The following is a 19,583-nucleotide window of genomic DNA, read 5'->3' on the forward strand; positions in this document are numbered from 1 at the left end:
AAATTCTGGCCTGGCTCAAAGCAGCATTGCCACTGCCTTCATCACGCCTTGTTTGGGTTCATGATCCTCACCGAGATCTCTGACCCCAGCCCACCTTCTGTATGGCTGCTTGAATGAATTTCTAAAATACAAACCTCGCTCTCTGAGCCTCTCCCTAAAACCGTCAATACTTCCCATTGTCTACAGGATGCAGCCCTATCTCCCTCGCCTGGCACCTGTCCTGCCTATTCACATCCTCATTTTCTGCCCATCTGTCTTTTCACTTGCTCAGCAGACTTCTTCTCTTTCTTTAAGTAGCCCCCGCTCACATACTACCTCTTCTGTGAAACCTTTGCTGACTTTCCAAGGCTCACTTAGGCATCCTTTCTCAAAGGCATCTCCACTCTCTTGTAAAAGCTTTCATAGTCATTATTCATTACTCATTATCCAATCTACTGGATTGTTAGTTTCTTGGGAAAGAGGACTGTCTTTTATTTATCTTTGCATCCCTGCTACTTCGTACTAGGTGCTCAACAAATAATTTTTAAGGGGATGAATGAATGAGGGGCACAGTGGAGTCCACAGTCAAGGACCTTGGCACTGGCCTTCATCAAGTTGTGGTATTTGGTATGTTTCTTTCTGGAAAAGTCAGTCTCCTAGTAATGTATATATGAAAAGAGTCAATGCAATCATAAGTATAAATATAACATGCAGGCAACAGATGGGAAGAATGTTTCATTTAACTGTTTGGAAAATGGCCTGCCCCCCACCCCCGTCAGAGACCATTTTTTTGTTGTCTTCGTCACTAAATTTTGAACATCTTCAAGCCAGAGCTCATGTCTTTTGTCTCAATATTCTCAGTATTTGGCATAAATGTGGTGCTTAGTAATATCTGATACGTGAAGGAAAGCATTGGGTTAACACTCCCCACCTATACTCCCCTTGTCCTGGGGCTGCAGTGATATGGGCCAGTAGTGTCTTTCATTATGGCAGCAGGACAACAGAAAGGGTAAAAATGACAGTAAAGCTTATCATATTCCCAATAAAAAGATTTCATGACATAAATAACATAAAATAAAATATTCCATGTGTGGGGGGGCTGCAGGTTATCCCAGCTCTGTTTCTAGTTCATTCTGTGATCTTAAGGCAAATCCTTTCTTCCTCTGTTGCTCAGTTTCCCCATTTGAAAAACAAATGAGTTGGAACACATGACCTTTAAGGCCCTTCCAACCCCATCATTCATGGATCTGTAGCATAAGTTCTGTAAATATGAAATATGAGTCACAGATTTGAAGTTGGCTTGTCTTGAAAGAGTCCACACAGGTTGGTTTTGTGGATTCTTTACCTGGGCGCCTGTTGGTACTTGAACATTTGTTGCCTAAGAAGGGAGGGCACAGGCACTTGAGTGCATTATTTTAAAGTTGGCATTCCAGTCTATTAAGACAGGCATAGAACAGGACCAGTGATGGGCACCAGGAATGGGCCTGTGGGTGATGAAAGCCCAGCACCAAACTGCAAATGATACCTGGAAAAGACCATGTTTTCATACTCTACAGTTTACAAAAGTCTTCATGTGGCAACATTTACCCACGCAACAACCCAGTAAGAAAGAGATTATTATCATCTGCCTTTTACTGATGAGGACTTTGAGGCTCAGGGAGAATGAGTACTTCGCCTTAGCTCAACCAGCTAATAAAGCTTTGCTCAGAATACATGTCGTTCTCCAGAACCCCACTGGTTTCCTGATACAGGCTGTCATATTCTCTTGCCTGGATTCTGCAGCCACCTTCTAACTGGTTTTCCTGCCTTGAGTTCTGCCCACCTCTCTTCCACTTCCAGCCATGTCTCTAGAGCAGAAGAGGCAGAACATGAACGAGTGCCCTTAGAACAGATCTGAGAGACTTCCTAAAGGAGGAAAAGACCACCAGGGGAGGTAAGGAGCACCCATGGGCATTTTTCCTTCACAAACCCTTTGGGTCTGAGAGAAGATTGAAGTAGTGTGTGTGTGTGTGTGTGTGTGTGTGTGTGTGTTGCCCTGAGCTGGTCCTTTACCCACTCTGATATCTAAGTCCAACCTCCTAGAACACAACAGAGTCATCTGTGTGCAATGAGGCACACAGAACAGCAGGCCTGGCTTTTCACAGGTAATCTGGCCATCAGCCTGGCTGAATCCTGGCAAGATTCATGCAAAGACTGGGGGCTGAGAGAGAGAGGCCCAGCCACATATGCAGATACACACAGGGTAAGCATACCAGTGGGGAACGAGGCCTGGAAGAAGGGCTCAGAGCAGAGAAAGAGCTTTAGAGGCTCAGTTGGAGGCTGATGGAATATAGCCATGTGTGGAGAGAGTCTTAAATGGGAGCAGAGCTCGTTGTAGTGTAAGATTACCTGGGCCAACTTTGAATACATCAGGTGCTTTCTCTAAGCCCTGGGCTCCTCACTTGTACACTGGAATAACTAGAAGAGACGGGCCTTTTCATGCTTAGATTCCTGCCCGGATGGCTCTTTGTTTCCCTTACCACCTGTCTAAACTTGACTCCTCCTGCAAGGCTTGGTTCCATTGTTGTCTTCTCTTTGACACTTGACAAGTTCCTACCACTCTCCCTTCTTCTTGATAGCATAGTTTGCATCAACAATGACCCTGGCCTGGTTAGCTCTGGGCAGCTCAGCTCGGCAGACAGGTATAGGTGTCGTCTACAAGAAAGGTTCTGTGCTAGGCATGGTGGGATATACAGAGAAGATGTGGTTCCAATCTTGAAAAGCTCAGAACTGGATGCAGGAGACCTTCACGCCCCTGGGGATGTGGGATCTGATGACATGACTGCCCAGAGCAGAGACCTATGGAGCACTGGGGACAGAGAGACAAATGCCCACCAGATCAGGCAACTTCACCTGTGGGTGGTCTTCAGGTGACAGCTCTAAACTAGAGTTCCCCAAATGTGCCTGAGTAAAAGAATCATCCTTATCTAGTGAAAAATGCAGCTTCCTGGGGTGCCTGGGTGATTCAGTCAGTTAACCCTCCAACTTGGGTTCAGGTCATGATCTTGCAGATTGTGAGTTTGAGCCCCATTTTGGGCTCTGTGTTGCCAGTTCAGAGCCTGGAGCCTGCTTCAGATTCTGTGTCTCCCTCTCTCTCTATCCCTCCTCTACTTATGCTCTCTCTCTCTCTCTCTCTCCCTCAAAAATAAATAAACATTAAAAAAATTTTTTTTTAAATGCAGCTTCCTAAGACCCTCCTTTAGAAGGAAATCTGTACTTTTAACAAGCAACGCATGTCAACTGGGGGAGCAGTGATGAAAATCATGAACAAAAATCAAAGTAGATGGTCTGAGGAGAAGACACACAGAGCAGCACAGACATAACCTAAGTTCTCGCTAATGGCTCGCGCTCTCCTTCTGACACCCCTGATGTTGTTTCAAGATCCTGCACTGGGACTAACATTAAGAATTTAAAAATCACACAACTAGGGAAGACCAAAGTTGAAAAGATTTGTCCCTGCGTTCTTCTGCTTTTAATCCCCTTGATTTTAGGTTAGAGAGCTTGAGAATCTCAAAGATCACACGGGCACCCAATGGCCGAGTGGGGATGAGAACCCTGGTCTCCTGACCCGGCTGGGGGATCCCACCCTCCAACCCCAGCAGCACACCGTCCTCAGGCCAAACACCCAAAGCTTGCAAGCCAGGATGCACGTTTATCTCCCAGCTGGGTTGTTGAAACAATCTCCATTACCACCTCCCTGGGATGCTATAAACAAATGACAGGAGGTTGCTAGTTTCCAGAGATGGTTAAAGCAACGCTGAAAACCATGCCTCAAAGTTGCCCAGCACATTGTGTGGGGTTTTCTTTTCTAATAAGGACAATTATCTGACACAATGGCTCTTTCTGCCTCTCTCCTCTGTAGCCTCCTCAACAGAGTATTCTCAAGCCTCTAGCAGCATCTCCCCAAAGGCAGAGTGTGGATCCCAGGCTGGCCTTTCTTGCTGTCTCTGGGGACCCCCACAGCTTCAGAAAAGGGGAAAAATGCTTTCTTTTGGCATTCTTTGATGACTTTACCTCAAGCCCTGAACCTCATGGGATTACAGCTCAGGTCTGGCCTGCAAGCATAAAACAGGTAAGGTTAGGAGGGACTGAATCCCTGGGGACTCAAGATAAGGCATGAGTACTTATTCGATCTGTAATAAATGAGGAAAAACATTTTGATGGCAGTGGCAATGGCACCATCAGGGCAAATGACAAGAGTTCCAACCCAGAAAGGATAATAAATACATGGAGGTGAAAGCAGAAGTGGGTCCCACGGATCAATCATCTGATCTGACCCCTATGTTTTCTAGAAGAGTCCCAGGAAGGTTAGGGGAATACAGCAAGTCCGTGACAGTGCCTAGCAGCACCTTGGCTACTAAGCCTGGGTAAGAAGACTTGGAGGCTGCTATAATGCCCAGGTCTGTGACCCTTGGGTACTGATTTGTGTTGAGGGTCCTAGGCCCTGCAGGACTAGGAAGAGCCGATCTATGTCCCTGTCACCAGGCTGTGAAAAGTGGCCTCCCTCTCTAGGCCTGTCCCAGTTGTTTCCAGCCAAGTTGCCACCTGAACAGTCTCTCTACCGCTCAGGGGTGGAGTCTGAAGTTTCCTAGGGCCTTAGCTGGGGACAGCCCTGACCAGGATGGGAGCCGCTTGTGAACATTAGCCCTTGGATCTGACTAGGTGGTTCCAAACTAAAACCCACCTGGTAACAAGGTGGCCAGGTGCTCAGGGACTACAAGGCATCAAGTGGCCTAACTGGCTTTGGGGGTCCGACTCAATTACCTTCTTCCTCCTTGCCCAGGCACAAAGAGCATCTCTTAAACATCTGGGAAGTGTGGCTAAACCCGAAGCCACACTTGGCGCCCCGGTGTTGGGCTATAACTTTGGAAAAATTTCTACTCAGACTCAGTTTCCTTTTCACCCCCTCTTACAAGTTCTTTTCCTTTTCTATTGGGACACAATGTCTCTTTTATTTTTCACTGGACATAGTTTGGCGGGACAAAAATAAGTATCCTGGGGGCAGACCTGGATCAAATGATGTTCCTGCTGCATAGAGAACATCTATGGTGTTCTATGATAAGCTACTCAGCCCACTGGAGCCTCAGTTTACTCATTTGTCAAATGGAAATGATGAAATTTGCTCACAAGGTTGTTATGGGAATTAATGAGATAACACATTGAATTATTTCCCACAGTGCCTGCCACATAGCAGATGTTCAACAAACAGTAGCTATTATTATCTTTATCATGGGACCCAGCAGACTGGATGGCTCCAGAAGATGGGGAGGCAGACATTTCATGATTCAGGCCTCGATATCTAGGCGTCACCTTAACCCTGACATCTCGTACCAGACCTGGTATGTGTAAACAGAAGTACACATACTTGGCACTTGGGAAATTTTACTGTGGTCCTGCTTCCTGCTTCTTCTCCTCCAAGTAAAAGTGCTTCATATCCAACCTGACAGAGGGAAGTCATCTGAGGACCCCACAGCCTTGACTAAGCATCAACTGTTGAGTGAAGTTTCCATCTAATTCCCCACTCACCCACTGAACAGAAGTGTAAGCTGATTAATAGCTGGTAACCTTTCATCTGGGAGTGTTTCAAGCAGCCACCCACTTTTCTGCATCTTATTTTTACTTCCTGGTACATCTTTCTCCAACCATTCTATGTGTTCTGAGCATTGATTTCTATGAAAGGAAACAGGCCGTCTCCGGCAGTGTCAGAACCTCACTTAGTTCTGTGAGGTAACAGAGGAAATGCTTTCATTAATAATCACAGCCTTCTGTCCAACAGATTGTGTGCTAGGTTGTGCTGCCAGGTCCCAGTGGGGAAGGACCGTGGCCCTTATCTCAGAGCAGCAGGGAGCTGCGGGAGAGAATCACAGAGCAGGGGCGCCTGCGTCACCTGCACATCACCAGTCCCCGGGCTGGGAGCAGCCTTGAGCATCAGCGGTCAGGATAGACATCCAAGTCCTTGCTCTCAGAAGTATCTGAGATATCTATCCTGATGGGAGAGTGACATGTCCAAGTGTCTATAGGTAGTGGCAAAGTCACTCAAGTCTTCCGATTCTCAGGCTGGTGGTCTTTCCTTTCTGAGAGCTGTTTGCACTTACTGTGTCCCTATATTGTTATTTCTACAATAATTCTAAAAAAATAGTTTAACTCATGCGGGTGGGTCTTAAATACAGAGAGTTTGAAAGTCTCAAACTTATAGAAGTAAATTTTACTTACTTATAGAAGTAAATGTTCTATCTGAAGGGAGAATGACACTAAAAATTCATTCATTCATTCAGTGATTCAAGAATCTTTTATTCAATATTATGCTATATTGCAAAGATAAAGATGGCTTCCAAATCATCTCCAAGGTAAGCTTTTCCTGAATACTAGATAATATCTCCATCTGCCTGTTAGACATTTCCACCTTTGTATCCTACATCCATACCAAACTCAATATATCTTCCTGCGCTCCTCTCTCAGTAAATGACCCTGCCATCTGCCCAGGGTCCATTCAGAGCCTGGGGGTTATGCAGGATTCTACCTCTCATCACATCCCTGTATCCGACCAATCATCAAGTGAAATAGTTTGTAGATCCTACTTCCTAACTTTCTTTCAAAATCCATCAGCTTCTTTCTTGCCACTACCTTAGTTGAGACTGCCATCATCTCTCACTTTTATCATTATCCAAACTTCCAAACTTGCTTCCCATCGACAGTCTTGCCCTCCTGAAATCCATCTTCCACATAATAGCCAAATGACCTTTCTAAAACACCAAATCCAATTATGCCACTGTCCTGCTTAACCCCTTTAGTGGACTCCCATTAGCCTCACCCTGAATCCAATCCGCAGCAGGCTTTCCAGACCACTCACCTGGGCCACTGCTGCCCCACACCCAGGAGCTCTTCAGTTTCACCCCTGCCCGTGATCCAACTTGCTGCATCAACTTGAACCTCTGGTTGTGTACTAGCTATTCCTTTGGCTTTGAGGGCAGTTCCTATTAGCTCCCCTTTAGCCTTCTAGTAAATTCCAAACCATGTTCTAGACATAGATGAGACACCTCATCTGGGGTGACTTCACTATCTGGCTTCCTCTTTTACACCCTGACTCTTGTATACACTGCTTTCACCACGCCACCTGCCAGGGCATGGTCGCTGTAAGGCACGTCTGCCCACCGTAAGGCACGTCTGCCACCTCCCTAGACCCGGGCTTCCCCAAGGGCAGAGTGATTGTCAGGTTAGCCTCAGATTACACTGAACAGGTGCCCAGGAAATGTTGTTGAATCAATTAATTACGATGTGATCTCTGTCAACAACTAGCTAGAGCTTATCAGCTGAGCGATAAGAGAGAACATATGAAACGGAGATCAAAGATGAATGTGCTAAGTGCCATTAGGGAGACACCAGCAACGTGGAGAGAGACAGGGAGGGAGGAACAAAGAAAGAGGGAGGTGTGGGAGGGAACTCTAGGGAACCAGTAATAAAACTACTTTAGGAGCTGAAAAATTGTGTGAAGAATTATTTGCAAAGTAGTCCTTCAAAATTATCTCAAGGAAACAATCACAAAAATCCAGAGATGTATATACTAGGATGTTTACTCCAGCATTGTTTAAAATAATTTTAGAAACCCTACCTTCTAAGAAACAACTTAAATGTCCGTCATAGAAAACTAGTTAAATTGATTTGGTTATAACCGCACAATGGAAATTATGAAGCCATTAGAAGTAGTAATAGAGATCTACATCTAATGACATACATTGGTATTGATTTGATGTCATTTATTTACATTAAAACATGTGAATATACAAAACAACTATGTATTTTTAAGGATAAACACTTAACTGAGGACATGTATTAAACACAGTAGAATGGAAGAGGAAAGTGGGAGTACAGAAAATAAAAAAAAATATTTATAATAAAATCCAAAAAGGGCTTTATATATACAATGATGACAGTGTGCCATGAACACAGGAGTATGATTACCATAAATGTGCACTTGAGGTCCAAAAAAAGAAAGAAAAGAGGAGAGAAGACATTGCAATAGACTGTTAAGTTAGAAAAGCAAGTCATAAGACAGTATGTGTATCACCTTGCCTTTGCTTTATGCAAGCTTTGCTTTATGCAAGCTCAAGCTTGTGTGCACAGAAACTTTGGGCAGTACATAATTTACATCAAAATCTTAACAGTGGTTATGACTGCTGGTGGTATAATGGTAATATTTCATTTCTTAATATCTTTCTGAACTTTTTATAATGAGCACATGTAACATTTATAATCATAAAAAATATATAAATAATCTCAACAAACAAAATGTCTTTTGTTCAGAAAATAGTCTCAGGCATCCTGGAAAGGGAACTTCCAAGATGCTTTGAATTAATGCCACTCCCTTTTCCCACAATTGATGCAGCAATATGTCAGGGTTCACTTCCAGACCAAAGACCACTCTGAGGACTATCTTGGGTAGCTCTGGGTGAAATGATGAACATGGAGGAGAGGCTCAGAAGAACCCTGAATCTGCCACCTTCTCACCCATCTCAAAGCCCTAGAGAAGCATTGATGGGGAGACAAAGTGTGGCCAGGTCAGAGTTCCTGACCCTCAGGATCTATCATGTCAGGAAACCTCTCTGAGGCTCAGCTCTACCATGCGAGACTGATGATGATAATATCAATCTTGATGTGTTATCACAAGGTTTAAATGAGATATAAGATAGAAAAGAGCTTTGTAAATGCTAAAGCACTCTCCAGTATTCATTATAATAACTGAAATTCAAATTCAAAAGATAGAAAAGATGATGATCCCAGAGATCATCACTTATGGCTGCCTAAGGCTGGATTAAGATTGTCTAATGAGGTCGAGAGAGATCTACTTGAAGGTCAAAGGAAAGAGGTAAGAAGGTGAAAGGGAGCAGAATTTGCTACCCCAATCTATGCCTGTTCGGTGCAGGATTATTTTAGGCTGAGTATTTTTAAGAAACAGAAGACATAGGGCAATCTCTAACAGATGAGTAGAAGTTACCCTTCTGAAAGAGACATTTATATTCATAAGAGAAATCTCCATTTGTAAGGGTGTCTCACTTTGGAGCTTCAAGGGGGAGATGACTAAATCTCTAGAAACTCTGTCAATGGAGAAGGCAACTGAATTAAATGTGCATAACAACCATACCCTTGTTTACTGTTTTGCTTGACAGACCCCCCAAACTGCCTTCTGTCCCTCACATTCTATTTGTGTTTAGCTGGAGATGATATTTAAGGTGATGATTTGGTCCATTTTGGTTTTTCTGGGTATCTCCTTTGTATGCAAGAGGTATACATGTTATCAGACTTATGTTTGTTTTCCTCCTGTTGATTTGTCTTTTATTATGGGGGGCCAGGGGTGGGAATCTTAGCCAAGAACCTGGAAAGGTTAAGCGAAAATTATTTTCCTCCCCTACAAAGGCTTTGGAAACAGTAGCATCACTGGATGTGTCTGTGGATCAACCTTCCTTACCTTCTTTCCAGGAAATAAGGAAATGGTGATTCACAGTCTTCAACTTGGAGCTGTTGACTATAAAGCCAACTGACATTCTCAGGAAACGTTTTCCAGGGCCCTCCCAAATAGCCTGTGTGGACTGTCTGCTTTGACAGGTTGGTGGACCACGACTTTCCCTAATGCACAGAGCTGGGTTCAAGTCCCAACTCCACCAGTGTTTTCCTGTGTGACCTTAGCCACAGTTGGCTTCCATTTTGAGCTTCGGTTTTCTCATCTCCAAAAATTCTATCAAAGTTTCCACCTCACCTAATTCACTAGGTCATTGTAATGGACAAATCTTATAAATGGTAAAATTGTTTCTAGCTCTTAATCTAGGGCACTTTCTGGACATCTCAGGAAAGAAAACAAGATCCGGATATATGGAAAGAAGTGGGTTTATTAGGCAGGGGGAAAAGAGAATGAGTAAATTGCAAATCCTAGCACGAAAGAGAAAAGACACCTGTTGACAGGCAGCCAATAGAAGGTTGACAAGCTGGAGGAAGAGGGAGGCAACCATGGGCCCCTTCTTGGAGCTCTGGGAGGTGGATGGAAAGGACATATTCACCAAAGGTTGCTAGAGGAGTGCTGACCCTCTCCAGTGAGGTTCCTGTCTTTGATGTGTTTCCAGTTCTGAATTTTGCTCACCCTGTCCTTGCTGGGCCTTTGTGAAGTATCCAGCAAGGCTGGAACAAAGCACTTTATTGTGGTGCTTGAAAAATATCTTGGCTAAAAGGGACAATGCCAAGGCTGAGTGGGCTAAAATTAGACCTTCCGGTTCTGTTTGACTTGGCAGTTGTGTGCACAGGCTGCTAACGTGGCATCCTCCACCGGCCTCCCTCCCGGCCGGCCATGTGCCTTCTGAGAGCACAGGTAACATGTGCTGAGGGAGAGGAAGTGCTGCTTCCTCTGGCACCCTGTGGGGATGACAAATGCTTCTGGGCTTTGTCACTGTCACTTGGAGCAGTATGTTGAGTAATAATTTGAAGGAATATGTTTCCCCATCAGCCAATTTGCATATTGAATATTAAATATGAATATTAAATAAATATTGCATATGAATAGTCAATCATATCTCTACTTCCCATTAATCTAATGCCCTTCCACACTGAAACCAAAAGGAAATCTCAAGACATATATATCATATTATACATTTGAAACTTTTACTAACCTTTACCTAAGAACTTACAACTTCACCTATGTAACCAAGGCAGAACCCAAAGAATCAGTCACAAGTAGCTTCTTCCATCATGCTGTGCAGTGATGGCATCTACAAGGAAGAGCATAGGCCTAGGAGTTAGAGAGGGAGATCCCGAACCCTTGCATGTCCATTAACTTGTAACTTTGGGCAAGTTCCTGAACCTTTCCTATCCCGTTCTTTCAACTTTAAGTTGTGTATGTTAATAACTACCTCAAAATCTTAAATGAAACACACAAACAAGCAGACAAACACAAAACAGAAAGAGACTCATGAACACAGAGAATAAGCTGATGATTGCCACAGGGAAGGGGGTGGGAGGATGGGCCAAATAGGTGAAGGGGATTAAGCGGTACAAATTTCCAATTATAAAATAAATAAGGCATCAGGATGAAAAGTACAGCATAGGAAATGTAGTCAACTATATTGTAGTAACTTTGTATGGTGACAGATGGTAACCACACTTACTGTGTAATGTATATATCATTGTCAAATCACTATGTTGTACACCTGAAACTAATATAATATTGTATGTCAACTGTACTTCAATTAACAATTTTTTAAAGAGTTAAATAAAACAATAAATCTATATGACTAACATTTTAGCAGTAATAACCATAGCTTATATTATCACTTACTATTGTGTTCATGGATTATGCATTTCATCTTTATAGTAATTTAATGAAGTAAATATTACTATGCCTTCATTCTACACTCAAGGCAAATAAGACTTGGAGAATTTAGGAAACTTTCCAAAGGTCACACAGCAAAAAATTGGTGGAGTTTGCACTTGAACCCTGCAAGGCTCTGATCCACTGTTCACTATTCTGCACTGTTAAAGGAGATGAGAAAGAAGAAAGTACTTTCCAGAACAGAAACTGTTATTTCAATATAAGGTTCACCATTCTCTTTTCTTGCCTGGGTGTTGCCCTGATCTATGCATTTCTTTACTCAAGTGAGGGAATTTCCAGTACCTAGAGGCTAGGTTGTTTCTTTCCCAGTTACCAGCTTCTGGTCCTTGGGGGCTGGGGAGGGGCTTGAATGCTTAATACAATTGCAGCAATTGAAGGAACGGAGGATGTTTAACCAGAAGAAGCAAAGACTCAGGAAAGGAAATTTGAGCTTTCCTTGAATAAGTGAAGGATTTACTGGCACAAAAATAGACCTATAGATCAGCCTAACAGAATGGAGAGTCTAGAAATAGACTCGGCTATACATAATTACTTAATGTATGATCAGGGAAGCTTTTCAGAACAAGAGGAGAAGGGAATATAATTTTATAAGTGGTGCCATCATCTTTTGATAGCAATTTGGTGGAAAAAATGTAAGTCAGAAGTATGATAGGGAAAAAAGGATAAAATAGGCAGAGAGGGAGACGTTGGGACCTGAGGCCCCCAGAGGGGAAAAACAAGTATTTTAGAACAATGCTGGGAGGGTTTGACTACAACAAACTCCCTGGGGGGTAAGGTTCCTCTTAAGTATGCAACAGACACCATCTACTCCCCTCTCAGGTTCCCCTCAGGAATTTGTCAAAGACCTAACTAAAAATAAGTAGTAGACCATAAAATGTATGACCCACAAGGAACTTAGACCATAGACCATAGACCATGCCTCATACAATGCAAATGAGCCAATCAAAAAGGAATGATTAGGCATTTAGAGTTACCCACCCAATAAGGGTAGAACCTGAGAAGGAACAAAGGGTAAGGGAAGAGGGAGCCAACCAGAACCTTACAAAACAAAGTCCCTTGCCTACAGTCCGCAGGCTTTCACCTTCGAATGCCACCTCTCCGTAAAGAGAGTTTTCATACTGGTCTTACTTTCTGACCTTATGCTCAAATTCTTACTTTCTAATCTTATACCTTCATAAACTTTAGTCTGCTTCTCATCTTGTGTCTACCTCTTCATTCTTCGAAGCGGTGAGACAACGAATCCGGGGTATTGAGGTAAAAAAAAAATATCCTGCAACAGAACCACACTATGTACCATCTTTTAAAAAAATCATTAACATTCGGAATAAACAGCTTAATATAAAAATATGTCAAAGAAAACTAATAGAAACTGAAGATACGCTAGACAAAATGTTAATAGCTATGTGTATCCATACACATAGCTTTATATGCTTTATATATAAAGCAAATTCCAATTATTTTTTTTTATTTTTTTTTCAACGTTTTTTATTTATTTTTGGGACAGAGAGAGACAGAGCATGAACGGGGGAGGGGCAGAGAGAGAGGGAGACATAGAATCGGAAACAGGCTCCAGGCTCCGAGCCATCAGGCCAGAGCCTGACGCGGGGCTCGAACTCACGGACCGTGAGATCGTGACCTGGCTGAAGTCGGACGCTTAACCGACTGCGCCACCCAGGCGCCCCGCAAATTCCAATTATTAAGGGAACCATTAGATGAATGATCAGAGTGTACATAGAAAATTCATACCAGCATAAACACAAATAGTAAACCCAGAGAAACATGTTTAACCTATTTATTAAGGTCAAGTTAGACTTTCTAAGCAAAAGCAATGACAGAAACTATAAAAGATAAGATTGATAGATAGAACTACATAAATTCAAAGTTTAGGGAGTCTAAACACACCAGAAAAAAATAGCAAACGTCAAGTGGAAGAAAAAATAGGCAACATAAATGTTTTTTAAATATTAAAGGTGCTTAAAAATAATTGGTTAAGAAGGGCGCTTGAGTGGCTCATTTGACTTTGGCTCAGGTCATGATCTCACTCACGGCTTGTGGGTTCGAGTGCCGCCTTGGGCTCTGTGCTGACAGCTCAGAGCCTGGAACCTGCTTCCAATTCTGTGTCTCCCTCTTTCTCCCTCCCTCTCTTGCTTGTTCTCTCTCTGTCTCTCAAAAATAAATTTAAAAAAGCATTAAAAATTAAAAAAAATAAATGGTAAGAGAATTTGATAGAAAACTCAACCACCAACAAGAACAGAGTATGAACAGAGATGAAATCTCAGTGGCCAAGTCCAATCCTACAAATAATCAAGCACGGTAAAACTGCATGTTCCTGCAACCCACTTAAAAATAGAAATGAAGAAGCAGTAAACAGCAACACTTTTGATACCAGGGGTACCCATCTTAAAGAAAAATTCCAAGAGGAAAAAGTTATACAAAGGGATATATTTATTACAGCTTTATTTAGTAATGGTAGAAACTCTAGTTTTAGGGAAATAGTAAATTATGGTATGTTGACTCAATGGAATATAAAAGCATAAGTACAAGTTTGAAACATGGCAAATTACTTATGATATGCTAAGTGCAAAAAGTGGGCATACAACATTGAATACACATTATAATTACAACTATTTACTGCAAAAAAATGAAGTATGTTGTTTTCCTCTTTTCCTCCTTACAAATCAATAAAAAGTGCAGACTATGTGCAGAAATCATACTATGTATCTATCTGGGCATGGGGATAAATAAGAAATGCTTGCTTAGGGCTCCTGGGTGGCTCAATTGGTTAAGCATCCGACTTCAGCTCAGGTTGTGATCTCATGGTTCATGAGTCCGAGCTCTACGTTGGGCTCTGTGCTGACAGAGTGCAGCCTGCTTGGGATTCCCTCTCTCTCTCTCTGTCTCTCTCTCTCTCTGCCCCTCGTATATGCTCTCTCTCAAAATAAATAGATAAAATAAAAATAAAAATAAAAGAAGTTGCTTGCTTATTTCCCATAGAAACCAATGATCCAATGGGAGAGAAAAATAATTTGCACACATTTAGTTACAATGTATAATATGGAGCGATAAGGACATCCCTAAAAATGTAAAAGATTCTATGGTAGCACATTCATGCTGAATAGTGAAAGATCTCCTCTAGGTTACTATATTAACTCACATTAAAATATGAGAACTTGAAAAGATCTCTGTAAATTCTAATTAATCGTCCTTATTATAAAGTTGAGAAGGCTGAGGTGCAGAGAGAGAGAGTAAACAAATAGATCTTAGATCAATGCTTTCCTTTTCCAGATGAGAACCTGAGGCCTAGAGAAAACATAAGCTTCTTCTAAGAGTGTGGGGAATGTCTGTTTAAGATCTAGTTCCGGAGCCACATCTCCTGACCACAAATCCAATGTTCTCTTCAAACGCAGCTTTCACCCAGAGTGCATCAACGAAAACAGAAGGTGACAGAAGAAACGGGCTACTTGTCTTTTAAAGAACTTTGAGGATAATGGAGGATACAGTGGTAAGACCTCATCTCTGTCTCAGTAATTCAGGGGAGAGTCATGAGTTTACAAGCCCAGTCAGACACGTAGGAGGCTGTATATGCTTCTCCATTCCTTGTACCCTAGTCCTAGTTAGTCAGAAATTCTGCCTTGACTAACTCTATTTTATTTTAAACTCTACTGGTTTTTTTGTCAACAACTATGTAATTAGTCTTTCTGCAGTCTCTACCCTTCAAATTTATTCTTCACACTGTCACCATACTGTTATTACTAGAATAAATATCTGACCACTTCAAGCCTTCAGTGCTTCCCTGTTGCCTAAAAAGGATGTATAAATTCCTTCAAAGTACCCATAGAGGACACCATGATCTTGCTGGTGCCTTTCCTTCCGTTTTATCTCTCACTACTTTGGTCTTACACTTTGAGACTCATGCTCACACTGAATTTGCATTTTCAAAAATGTTTCAATTTTTTATCAGATCTCTGTTAGCATAGTAGGCACTTACTGAATGGACAAATGAATGAATAAATGAGATAAAGGAAATTTAATAAAGACATTTCTTAATGACATTGATATCTTGGCTAATTAATCTTCTCTATCTATAAGCTCAGTGAGGTTGGGTATTGTGTTTGTCCTGCTCACTGCTGTATGCCCAATATTCAACAGCTGAATAAATGAATGAATGAATGGATGGATGAATAAAACTGCGTAACAGAGATTTGTATGGCTGTTATGGAAGGGCAGAGGAAACAACCATATTTGTGGGAATTAAGGAGAGCTTCACATGAGAAGCAATCTTTGCAATGGTTGGATAGGGATTGTCAGGTAGAAATAATAGACACATTGAGGTACAAAAGAACATGGCATGTTCACGGATCAAGAAATACTGGAAGACAGCTGGAAAGCTTCAGGTGGACAGGATAACCTAATGGAAAGAGTCAGACGGAGTTAGATTCAAATCCGAGAGTTAATTCTATTTGTGTGACTTCAGTCAAGCTATCAAAGCTCTCATAGCTTTCATTTTATCTTAAAACAAACTGTAAAAATTGAAGATGAGATAATACAGAATACTGAAAATTGTATCGCTTAGGACAGGAGCTCTTCCACTTTCTTCCTCTCCCTTTACCCCCTCTCCTCTTCCTCTTAGGGTTAATTCTTTGGTTTAGCACAAGTATCTTGGCCTGCTCTAGTCACTAGGTAAGACTAAGGGCCTCTTTCAGATCTAAATCTAAAAACCGTTCCACAAGATGTTCTCTGTGGGCAACCAGCTCTTATCTGTAGATCTCCCTTATCCTACTGCATACATCACGCTAATGCCAAATAAAATGTTTTGACTCCAACTCAGATTAAAATAAGAAGGGCCAAAGGAACAAGAAGGAATAAATTTGCTATCTGGTCTCTAAAGTTTTTTGCTCTTTTGCTGTCTGAAACCAAATAGTTTGGCCCCTATTTAACTCTCAATAGGGAGACTTTATAATTTATTGTCCAAAGAGCACACTGAGAGTGAAGGAAAGTGCTATTACTTCTACCAAGACAATAGGTATTATTCAGGACTATCTTAAGCAAATTGGGGTGTATTGTCACCCTGCCTCTCCAACTTTATCACCTATCAATCTCCTTTATTTCCTATGCTGCAGCCCTAGGGACTCTGTGGCCTTCTCTCATACACACCACATTCATTCGTCCATTAAGGCCTTTGCATTAGTTTTCTCTCTCCTTAGAACGCTCTTCTTCCAAGATCTTTCATGGCTGACTTCTCACCATTCAAGTCACTGATCAAATGTCACCTTTTGAGTTCTTCTATTCAAACTATTAATACTGTTAATAGTAATTACTATTAATAAGTAACTATTAATAGCCTCTTCTCCAACGACTATCTCACTACTTTGTTTTATATTCTTTGTAGCCCGTAAGACTATCTGAACTTAGCTAAAGTATTCATTAATTTATATGATTATTTATTGATGGTCTTTTTTCACTATAGAATGTCAGCTCAAAGAGGGCAAGAACCTGGCCTGTCTTATTTATCACTCTTTGTATCTAGACCAGTCCCAGATACTAAGTAGGTACTTAATAGTCATAAAATGAGTATCTTAACTTTCTATAATTTTTAAACATAAACTTCCTTTCTTGATAGTGACAGTGATTTATAGTTACCGTATGAATGTGTTCATTTCACACATCAGTGCAAATAGGTTGTATGCCAAATTGTTTGAAGGAAAGGTCAACTTTAAATTCCCCTATCTGCCTGCTCACGAACTCAATAAGGATATGTAACTCAGCAGAGTCCTTAATTATTTCCAACTTCAGGAAACAACTGAAATAAATAGCCTTAAGTCATATTAGGGCTACAGTGTCACTTAAAAAATGTTATTAATTGTGTTAGGTTTGAATCAGACAGTATCCTAGGACCAAGAGCAAAATGTGGGTTACCACTCAGGAAAATTACCTGATGCATACCATAGCTAAACCATCTATTCTTGGTATTCTGGATATTTAAAAATTATAAGTTGTTTTTCTCTGTGTTTCTAGAGTGCTTTTGGAGGTTTTTAGAAATCAAGATGGGGGCGCCTTGGTGGCTCAGTCAGTTAAACGTCAGACTCCTGGTTTCGGCTCAAGTCATGATCTCACAGTTTGTGGATTCAAGCCCCATGTCGGGCTCCATGATGGCAGCACGGAGCTTGCTTGGGATTCTCTCTCTCTGCCCCTCCCCTGCTCATGCTCTCTCTCTTTTTCTCAAAATAAATAAATATACTTTAAAAACTTTAAAAAAAAGCAAGATTGAACAGTGGAAAGCTCAGTTTTATTTGGTTTATTTGGTGTTTATTAGTCTTACAATTTGGGGCAGTTAACTAATGTTTCTGAGACTCGGCTTCCTCATCTGTAAAATTGTAAAAGTATTGATCTATATATTCCATTTGCATTCGGAAAAAGTTTTATAATAATACCAAACCATAGATGGATTCATTTAAAAAATCTTGATGCCAAATATAGTCAACCATTGGTGTTAATAGATTTAACATTTCAGAATTTGACTATTCTATTATGGGCCCATTAAATGAACCAATTTATAACTTTCTTGGAACATGAATGTGAGACATTCTTGGTGTACGGCTGGTGTGTAGGAATAAATCACCCAGCTAAGGCGTGATTCTCCCAAGCATCTACATCTCAGTGCAGTCCTCTTGAGATTCATTCTTCCACAGTAGGCTCTCTCTTAAGGGATTAAGAAACAAGACAAAAACTAAAAAGCTATGTTTCTTTGTAGAAAGTGTCTCCTTAAAAAATACACCTGCTCTACTGGGGAGGGAAGTGAGAAAGAGAAGTGAACTATATGTCAGAGAGACACTCACTTTAGAGATATGCCAAGATATTGAGGCATATCCCTTCATCATGCCAGGTGTCTGAGACTGAGCAGAAAACAGTCCTCCTCAAGCATTCCCAAAGAAAAGAATATTTATGGGAATTCTCAAAGGTCCACCTAAATGTCACTCTATTGAGGGGCACCTGGGTGGCTCAGTCAGTTGAGCATCCGACTTCAGCTCAGGTCATGATCTCATGGTTTTTGAGTTTGAGCCCTGCGTTGGGCTCAGTGCTGACAGCTCAGAGCCTGGAGCCTGATTCGGATTCTGTGTCTCCCTCTCTCTCTGCCTTTCCCCCAATTGTGCTTTGTCTGTCTCTCTCTCAAAAATAAATAAAATGTAAAAAAAAAAAAAAGAATTTAAATGCCACTCTTTGACAATGAGTAAAAAAGCAAAAAGAAACAGAAGTTTAAAGATAGTTTGGGGGAGCCTGGGTGGGGTCAGTTGGTTGAGTGTCAGACTTTGGCCCAGGTCATGATCTTGTGGTTTGCAAGTTCGAGCCCCACATTGGGCTCTGTGCTGACAGCTCAGAGCCTGCTTTTTTTCTCTCTGCCCCTCCCCAGCTTGTGCTTTGTCTCTATTTCTCTCAAAAATAAAAATAAAAAAATAAAAATAAAATAAAGGTAGTTTAACTTTATACTCAATATTTCAAGTTTCTAGCATATTAGTTATTAATGACTAGTGAAAAAAATAGCATCTTTGGTAATAGGCATCAAGCCCCTTCAACTGTCAATACTCTTCATGCCAGGAATTTAACTTAAGGAAGTGATCAGTTAGGTGCTCAAAGATTTGGGCAAAAATGAAATTAGATGCCAACCTTCCAACTGATCACAAAATATATTCCGATGGATTAAAACCCAAATTAACACAATATGCACAAATCATGGTAAAAGATTGATAAATAAGACTACTACGAGATTAAAAACTATTTTTAAGACAAAATAAACCATGAATAAAGTTAAATAAGTAATATGCAAGGAGAAGATATCTGCAATGTACCTAATAACAAAGAATTTTTATTCAGAACATATGAAGTATTCCAAGTAATGAACGAGAAAAATACAAACAATACTATTAAATAATAGGTAGAGCATAAAACTAGATAATCAATAGAGAAGAAAATCTACATGGCTGTAGAATCTGTGCTGACAGCTCAGAGCCTGGAGCCTGCTTCAGGTTCTATATCTCCTTCTCTCTCTGGCCCTCCCCAACTCATGCTCTCTCTCTCAAAAATAAATAAATGTTAAAAAAATTAAATATATTTTTAAAATATGCTGATACCAATTGTTTGCAAAGAAGTATGAACTCTTTCTAATATACTATTTGTGGGAATATTAACTGGTACATCT

At 41.1% G+C, this 19,583-nt stretch overlaps 1 protein-coding gene across 4 annotated transcripts in view; it reads right to left on the reverse strand.

Annotated features, from left to right (window-relative positions):
• VSNL1 (visinin like 1) overlaps positions 1-10,739 on the reverse strand; it is a 71,769-nt gene extending 61,030 nt beyond the window's left edge. For 2 of the 4 annotated variants that reach the window (XM_042979806.1, XM_042979805.1), the window contains exon 1: positions 5,545-5,661. In XM_042979806.1, the coding sequence (XP_042835740.1) occupies positions 5,545-5,627 (83 nt within the window). In that variant the 5' untranslated portion in view covers positions 5,628-5,661. Of the gene's footprint in view, positions 1-5,544; positions 5,663-10,676 lie in introns of those variants that run through there. The other 2 variants (XM_042979808.1, XM_042979807.1) reach the window with 2 other exon arrangements.
• Between the last annotated feature and the right edge of the window lie 8,844 nt (positions 10,740-19,583).

Source organism: Panthera tigris, chromosome A3 (assembly GCF_018350195.1).
Source record: "Panthera tigris isolate Pti1 chromosome A3, P.tigris_Pti1_mat1.1, whole genome shotgun sequence".
Taxonomy (NCBI): domain Eukaryota; kingdom Metazoa; phylum Chordata; class Mammalia; order Carnivora; family Felidae; genus Panthera; species Panthera tigris.